Raw genomic sequence first — 8,840 nt, forward strand, 5'->3', positions numbered from 1 at the left:
AGAGAGAGAGAGAGAGAGAGAGAAAACTGTTTAATTCTTTAAAAATTACTCATGCATTATGTATGTTTTTTCTTGCTATTTTATTTTTGTTTTCTCAAAATTTAGAATTGAAATTTGGAAGAAATATTTCCTGAGCACACGCAGCCGAGGTCACATAAACTGCATGCATACAACAATAAGGAAGATTGAACAGTTTGGGCTCAGTACATATTTTGAACAGGGTACGGTGGCGGAGCGGTTAGTGCGCTCGTCTCCGATCCGGAAAGTCCGGGTTCGAGCCTCAGTTCCATCTTCGGTTCGGAAAAGATTTTTTTCCCCTCCTGCCCACCCAGCAGTAATGGGTACCGGACTTCCAGTTGGGGAAGTAGAGGCGGCGTGGAAAGGAACTGGCCACCCTACCACAATATGCTGAAGGCCCAGGAAGTTGTCTCACTAACAAGGCAACCCCCAATGTCCGGATCGAATGCGGGAACAACTTTACTTTTACTTTACATTGGAACAGTTGGATCTTACTTTACTTTACTTTCTCATCCTCTGTTGCCGTTAAGAGTCGAAGGGAGATGCCGTTTTCTATGGTAGGCCAACTCCACAGCTCTTTCAGTTGTGATAGTATGTTTTCTGAGGGTTTCCTTGACACCGTCGATCGAAACGTTGAGGGCAAAATGGGTTCTGGTGAAACCGTGACTGGCCTAGCAAGCCCACAGCTGATAAATCATGCTACAAAACAAACAAAGGGGAACAGCTGGATAAAGATTCTATATTCTACACTATGGACTTTCAAATTCCGCTAATGCTCGCGTATGTGTTTCAAACATTTCAACGTTGTACCATTATTTAATCCTATCCATACGCCCTGGGGTCATTTTGTACCCCTGAGGTTATATTCTTCACATTTTAGAATACTTCTAGTGCGAAGATCTCTTTGAAATGTTCAGTATTTCTAAAAAAATCGCTTTGACAAACTGCTATGCAAAGCGTACGGATCGGATAAACCAGTAAATTTCCTCTTTGAAAAGTGGTGGCACAGAGTTCCCCACGTCGTATAGATACGATCGTAAAACACGACGCACGGATATGGTTAAAAGACGGGACCTCCGAATTTAACTCCCCATTTTCAATAGGTTCCAATCCAAGTTAAGTAGGCAAAGAGCCTTGGAATCTTCTCTAAGAACCCCCAAGTTCAAGAATGCCAAACTGGCGATCTGAACCAAAACAATCTGCATCATGACCCAACATGATATCATGATGAAGCATGAATCGATTGGCTCATCTTCACATTTCTGTAAACATCGAACATTCATAATCACAGTAAAACCATTAATAATATCAGTTACATTCATCGGATTTGTTTCTTTACAAGACATATTTGTTACAATCTTTAAACGGAGGGGGGGGGGGGGGGAGGAAGGAAAGGGGGGGGGGGGAAAATACGAATACAAGCGATACTCGGTGTCTTTTCGAAATATAAAAAAACAAGACACTTGTGTTCTCTTTGATATAAGAGGAGAGAGAGAAAAAAAAGGGGAGACGGGAAGGAAGTTTGAAGAAAAGGGTTAGATATTTTTGTCCTTCTTACTGATCACACGTGCTTCCAGTATACATGCATACAGACAGACAAACAGACAAACACATACACACAGACACACCAATACAGAAATACACAATACACACACATATACACATATTTATACTCTCTCTCTCTCTCTCTTTATCTCTCTCTCTCTCTCTTTCTCTCTCTCACGTTATCTCTCTCGTTATCTCTCTCTCGTTATCTCTCTCTCTCGTTATCTCTCTCTCGTTATCTCTCTCTCTCGTTATCTCTCTCTCTCTATTTATCTCTCTCTCTCTCCTTTTCTTTATCTGCTTCTCTTTCTTAGCATACATCGACAGAAGAACGCCAGTTGGCCTACACAATGGCTAGCTAGTGTTGTATGTCTGTGTGCGTCCTGTGATGAGTCTCATATACGCAAGTAGCCCAGTCTCTCTCTCTCTCTCTCTCTCTCTCTCTCTCTCTCTCTCTCTCTCTCAATCTCTCTATCTCTCTCTCTCTCTCTCTCTCTCTCTCTCTCTCTCTCTCTCGTTATCTCTCTCCTTTTCTTACATACCCACACATAATAATATGGACAGAAGAGCGGCAAAATCTAGCTAGTGTTGTATGTCTGTGTGCGTCCTGTGATGAGTCTCATAAACACAAGTAGCCCAGTGCGGGTGAGGGGCTTGAGTGGAGAGCCTTGTCGCCGTATCCTCCTCCAGCATCTCTCCCTCCTCCCCCTCCCCCTCCAGCTCCCCCTCCTCCCCAGCCGCTCCCTCCTCCGTACCCACCACCACCACCTGCTCCTCCTCCTCCTCCTCCTCCTCCTCCTCCTCCTCACCTCCACCTATAAACCCCCTGTACCCCGGCCCGACTCCACTTTCGATACCTCCAAGCACTTCACCTTGACCTTGGCCGAACACGTCACTGTCATGATTATCCACACCAACACCAAGACCACCACCATCACCATTATCACCACCACCACCAACACCACCATCGTTGTTCCCAACACCACCAGGTCCGCCGACCTCAGCATTCCCCCCTGCGTCATCCGTCTCTCTGTAGAATCCCCAATCGTAGACTTTCTCCTCGCCTTCATTATCCTGGAAGATGAGATCGTCGAAGTCGTGGTGCGGGATGGTCGGCTCTAGTCATATGGGCGCCGATGGTGGGATCTCCTTCATCTCAGAGTTCCTCAGGTTCTCCACGAGATAGTCCATGTACCAGCCGTCTACGACGTCACGGCCCTGGTGCCGGATCTTCCAGCAGGCGCGCGTAGTGTTCAGGGCCAGGTTCCGGCGGAGGGTGAGCAGGGCCAGGGTTCTCCGGTTCCCGTTGATGAGTAGCCTCGCCTTCATGCGGCCGTTTCTGTAGCGGATTCTTTCCAGGCTCACGTTTTTGTACAGGAACTGGCCTGTTCAGAGATAAACAGAAACAAAACAAAAAACAATTTTTTTTAAAAATTAAGAAAATAAGATAACTTACCTAGAACGAGCATTTTGGTCATTCGAGGACCTATGTTTAAGATTTTGTTTTTGTTTAGGTATTTGATTTTGTCTTAACGAAAGTTTCACAAGACTTGCTACAGAATTATATTATAAGCACCGAAGACCGCAGAGGAGTTACTAGAAGGAGGAGATAGGGAAGAAAGTAGTTTTGTAGGACAGAAGGAACAAACTACACCAGAGCACCTGCCAACCATCGACGACCACGTTTGAAGACTCTCTGTTTTGGGGCAGTGTCCCCAGGAACACCAAAGGTTTGAAAATCACCAAATTCTGGAGGCCACTTTCTCCCAAATTTTACCTCTGACACCAGGCAACTCCAAACTCATTCAGTCGTAAATACTGCTATTCAAGATAGACACCTATTTTTTTTAATCAAAAGAAAGACAATTGAACAAGTTTAAGATTAAGATTACATTTGCATAACTCCCAAGTATGCCTCAAAATTTACGATCGCCTGATTCTGCCATGTCGTGACATATCAGTGAATCTACTGCGCAGTCTATCTGTTTATGAATTACCTCAATGGCAAGCCACTCTTTCTATAACGACATGTTGGTTTTTGTTAGGAGCAAAATATTATAGAAATTTTCTCCTTTTATAATCGGGACGCACTGATGAATACGTTCGAGAAAAAAAGAGGAGGGGCAGAGGGGAAGAGTGCATTTGTGTGTGTGTGTGTGTGTGTGTGTGTGTGTGTGTGTGTGTGTGTGTGTGTGAGAGAGAGAGAGAGAGAGAGAGAGTGTGTGTGTGTGTCTGTGTGAGAGAGAGAGAGAGAATGAGAGAGAGAAAGAGAGAAAGAGAGAGAGAGAGTGAGCTGGTGTATACGTCCCAAGTGTCCTAAGTGCCCCTCGTTTGTCTCTGATCTGAGCACGCAGTATATGCCTCTCCCTGTCATCATCCACGTCCGCGAGTCTCCATTACCCCACCGCCTGGGGTCACCACACGTAACGAGCCCCCAGTGACCCCAGTCCATTTGCTACAACTTCCTTTTTATCGTGGAGGATTTCTCTTGTAATTCTCTTCTTTCTTTGCCGCCTCATTTTGCCGATTGGCGCTGTTTACCACCCAGTTTCTTTGGATTTTCCCAGAAAATGCCTTTGCCTTTGATGGCAAGGGTTTTAAAAAATTATAATTATGAGCCTTTCAATGGCATAGTGTTAAAGATTTTGAATACCCATCCGCTGTAGTTATTTAATTCATTCCAAAATGACGAGAAATTATTGTAGGTGTGTGGGAGGGGTTCTGTAAATAACGACCCCCCCAGTTACCCCAGTCGATGATTCGCATCAACTTTTCTTCTTTCGTGGAGGATTTTGAATATCTATCCGTTGTAGTCTTTTATTCCAGAATGACGAGAAATGATTTTGGTTGTTTGAGTGGGGGTTCTGCAACGACCTGGAGAGATTAGGTTTGAGTCGAGTATGAGTTAAACTTCAAGACATTGACCTCAGTTAGCTACAAGCTACAGTTGTTGATTCAAGAAGTGTTGAGCCGTGCCGGGGTAGGTCACACTAGACCAAAGAATTCTCTGGTCTTTACGGCCTGTTACATTACGAGTTGCATTTTTGACCTAGAAAGCCAGAAACCAATATTTTAGACTTACTCTAAGTTTCACTCTTTAGTTATCTATTTGCATAGATGATACATGAGCTGAATTTAGAAACACGATCAAAGGGCTTGAGAGGGGGTAGGGGGTGGGGGGTGGGAGGAGGAAAGTGGAAATATCTTTTTAAACAACATAACAGTTTCTGATAACAATAAATCTAGTGGTGGGTTTGACGGTTCCCCAGTTACTCTTTTCTTGTTTTGGGGACATACGATCCAAGATTTTGGGGGAAATCCAATTTAATTGAAATTTTCGTTTTATGGCAGATTTTAGAATATAGTATTCACGGACCTTTTCAAATATATGATGTCGTTCTCTGTATGCGAATGATCCTCTGTCACTGTCATGATATAATTGTAATTGTTAATGTTTTACGTCACAATTGCAGCAATTATAAGATCCAACAGTAGACGGACTGATTCGACCCTGTCTGACAGGGCAAATAATTCATAAAAACAAATAAGAACATGCACTGAATGCAGACCAAGAACATGAAAATGATCATGAGGAAGACCAGAAAGGAGGTGGCAATATGACATCAGAGAGTGGACAGAAAGGAACCAGATACAGAGAACAGCTAATAGAACAGAGTCTATGTCGTTGTTGGAGGGCTATACCCTGCAGTAGACGGACAAAGCCTTTTGGTTTCTTTTTCAACGCTCGCAACTGCATAAGGTCATAGGAGCGCCAAGGTGTGGATGTCAACAGAGACGTCTTAACAGAGAATCAGGCTTACTCTGCTCCCCTCTCGCTCTAGCTTCAACAACACAAAGTCTGCTTCGACCATCAAGGCGCCCCGGAAATAGCAGTTCCCTGTTGCAGTTCAGGCACAGTTATGAGCATGGCAATGATAAATCAGCCCATTTACAATTCTACTGGGCATAAGAACATGTTAATGTCCCCTCCCCCTTTGGGAATGGCCTAAAGACAATATTAGGCAGTAGCACCGCCACGGGGGATAGACAAAGCCTAAAAAAGAAAGGGAGAAAGAGAGAGAAAGAAAGAAAAAGAGAAGAAGAAAGAAAGAAAGAAAGAAAGAAAGAAAGAAAGAAAGAAAGAAAGAAAGAAAGAAAGTAACAAAGAAAGAAAGTAACAAAGAAAGAAAAAAAGAGAAAGAAAGAAAGAAAAATCAAGAAGAACAAATATAATCATCAAATAAACTCCACTGACCTAACAAGCCATGGGTCTGGTTTGAGAAGCCCCTGGCGTCGGCGATGTACACGCCCAGAAATATAGTTCTGTTCTTTCTCTTCTCCACGCTCTCCTCTCCCTCTACGTCATCTGTCGACACCAGCTGGTTGTTGTTGTTGTTGTTGTTGTTGTTGTTGCTGTTGTTGTTGTTGTACTGTTCTGTGGATGCTGTTCTGTGAGTTCTCCTTCCCTCCTTTCCGGGGATCCGGCGACGTTTTCGAGCCTGGCCCTGCTGTGTTATAGACATGAGCTGCTGCTCTTCGCTGTCTGAAAGAAGAGAGACAAAAGGATGTGGGGGGAAAATGAACGCTTTACTATACAACTTCGTAACTTAGTTAGGACTCACAGTATTACAGATTGTACTATGTATTCAGATGGATCACACAAGTAAACACACGTAAACTAAGGATTCAGATGGATCAAGGCCAATATTTTGAATTATTTTCAGTGCAGTGGTTTCGGTTGCAAGTGCACGCGAAATATTTTGTCTTAATCCAAATTCTAAACGTTGACAAAATCAGGAAACGATTCATGATGTTCGAACGATGTTATATTATTCTAAAAGAATGAAACAGTGTTTTTTTTTCCTTTTTTCCCGAAACAATTCTTTGTTTGGCTTTGAGCAGTTGCACAGCCTGCAGACAAAATTTTATCCCTTGGTTGTTGCTATCTATCAGTCTTGTCTTATCTGCGTTGATCGCTGGTCATGTGTTTGACCCATCATAAAACAACACTGACCAATAGTTCCGCGTTCCTGACTTATCCTTCCCAACAGTTCCCACCCACTCTTACCAAAACTAAACTGAAACATAATGGTACTAAACTCCAACCTTCAATCTCTCATAGAAGTGCTCAGATAGGCACGAGAAAGTACTCAGACTATGATACTACTACACAAACTCCAACCTTCATTCTCCAAATGGAAGGGTAAAAGTGAGCACAAGAAAGTACCAGTACTCAGACTACGATACTACGATACTACTACATAAACTCCAACCTTCATTCCCCTCCTCGGGCGTCTCAGCGTCCAGCATCACGCCGACCTCCCTCCTCCCCCCGGCCGCCCGCTTGTTGTTGTGGTTGTTCACCTCCACCACCAGGTTCCTCAGCACCGTCTTGTCTTCCTTCACGTTGAAGAAATTCTGCACCAGCAGACTGCGCCGCCTCTTGGAGGACAGCACTCTGTTCACGCTGCTAGTGGGCTGGCGCCGACCTTGATTTTGACCCTGACCCTGACCACGACCTTGACCTTGATTTCCCGACGAGGGCATGATGTCGGCGCGATTTCTGCTTCCGCTTCCGCCGGCTGTGTTCCTGGCCCGCGTGGAGGCGTCGTCCTCATCCAACATGTCGTAGTCCATCTCCGAGTCGACGGTGGCGAAATGGCGTTTGACCACCAGGGTGATCTGAAGGCGCCGGAAAGTGACGGCGGCCATGTTGTCTCCGACCACGATCCGGTTGCCCTGCACGTCCATGGAGGTCATGTCGTTCCAGTTGAGCCGGATGTTGTCGATCATGACGTAGCGCTGCTTGGCTATCAGCTGGAAGTTCCCCTTGGCGAGCATGATGGCGCCCAGGTAGGTTTTGTTCAACAAGTTGTCGTAGAATAGACGGGCGTTCACGATTACTCCTGGAAAAGAATTGTTTTTAAAAAGAAAGAATCAGACAAAAAGATTAATTTGATTGGAAACAGAAAATGAAAAGACTTCAGTTGTTTATTAACCCAATATGAAGTTACATCATGCTCGCAAAAGGAAACTTCCAGAAGTATTTACAAATGTGATCACCCCCCCCCCCCAAAAAAAAATAAAAAATAAATAAATAAATAAAATAATAAATAAATTTAAAGCCAAAATAAAAAAAACAACTAAATTGTAAAAGGTAAAAGATAATGTATGTTTCCAAGCGTCACATCTAATTACTGTTGTTGCATTGTTTGAATGTACATTGCTGAGTTTTGGCTAAAACAGCGCCAGGACATGGATGGCTGGTGCCTCTATAAATAAATTACTGATGATTTCTGAATTCTAGAAACAGTGCTTTGAAGAGTACCTCGAGGTGCCTGAATCCAGAGTTGTTTGTTCTGTTGGTGAAGAGGCTGGAGGTGCTTTCTGACAATTTTGTCCTTCGTTCAGTGTAGATTTTACCGTTGATAAATTTTTTCAAGCTTTGTTTTTTAAGATCTCTTTTGTGTGTTCCATTGAATTTATGTAGTGTTACAAATCGTTACTCTAAAATAAAATTAAAACGTTCTGTCCACTCAGAATCTAGTTTTGAGAAATTTGAGGGTTAAAAATTTGAGTTTCAGAAAATGGTTAAGATATTTCGAATGCAACTCTTTGAATTGATAGTGTCCCCGAAAAATCTTACGATTTTGATAAAACAGATATAACATATTTTGATTTCTGACCTCATGGTCTTTGTAACTCAAAATGGCCCCCAAAAAATGTTGGATTGAACTTTGTAATTCTAAGTTACGAAATGTTCAGATTGATAATAATGCCCATACTAGTGGTGACTATCCCTCTCCCCATGCTTATTGTGACAATTCTTTTGCCTATTCACGAAAAAAACGCAGTGGGTGGTTGGCGGGTGCTCTTGTGTGATTTGCTTCTTTCCTATCAATCGGTCGTCCTTATCGCCTCTCATCATTATTTTGTGTTTTTTTACTCTCTTCTAAAACCTCTACTCTTCGGCACTTAAATGACCATAATATTGTGTTGCAAGTGCAGTTTAACGCTTACTCAAACTAAACTAAACGAAAAATCTGCAAAGTCAAAGTCAATAATGACCTGTTTCCGGGTCTTGGAGCAGTCGAATGACGTCATCGTTGCTGCCCTCCACGTGGAAGCAGAGCGGCTTCTGTATTCCCCGGACCCCCACCAGGAACTCCGGGTCATTGTCTGAAATATCGAGGCCTAGATCACACGAGATTAACGCTGGATGAGATGACAGGTGAAACACACAGGATAGGTTGGAGGGGGCGGGGATTGGGAGGGGG

The 8,840-nt window shown here is 43.5% G+C and overlaps 1 protein-coding gene across 2 annotated transcripts in view; it reads right to left on the reverse strand.

Annotated features, from left to right (window-relative positions):
• Nucleotides 1-1,783: 1,783 nt before the first annotated feature.
• The window catches only part of LOC101863049, an 18,504-nt gene continuing 11,447 nt past the window's right edge, over nucleotides 1,784-8,840 (reverse strand). Inside the window, exons 3-6 of one of the 2 annotated variants that reach the window (XM_013087219.2) lie at nucleotides 8,632-8,742; nucleotides 6,837-7,469; nucleotides 5,819-6,106; nucleotides 1,784-2,948 (exon numbers count right to left, since the gene is read on the reverse strand). In XM_013087219.2, the coding sequence (XP_012942673.1) occupies nucleotides 2,686-2,948; nucleotides 5,819-6,106; nucleotides 6,837-7,469; nucleotides 8,632-8,742 (1,295 nt within the window). In that variant the 3' untranslated portion in view covers nucleotides 1,784-2,685. Of the gene's footprint in view, nucleotides 2,949-5,818; nucleotides 6,107-6,836; nucleotides 7,470-8,631; nucleotides 8,758-8,840 lie in introns of both variants that reach the window. The other variant, XM_035972029.1, reaches the window with a different exon arrangement.

Source organism: Aplysia californica, unplaced genomic scaffold (assembly GCF_000002075.1).
Source record: "Aplysia californica isolate F4 #8 unplaced genomic scaffold, AplCal3.0 scaffold00559, whole genome shotgun sequence".
Lineage (NCBI taxonomy): Eukaryota > Metazoa > Mollusca > Gastropoda > Aplysiida > Aplysiidae > Aplysia > Aplysia californica.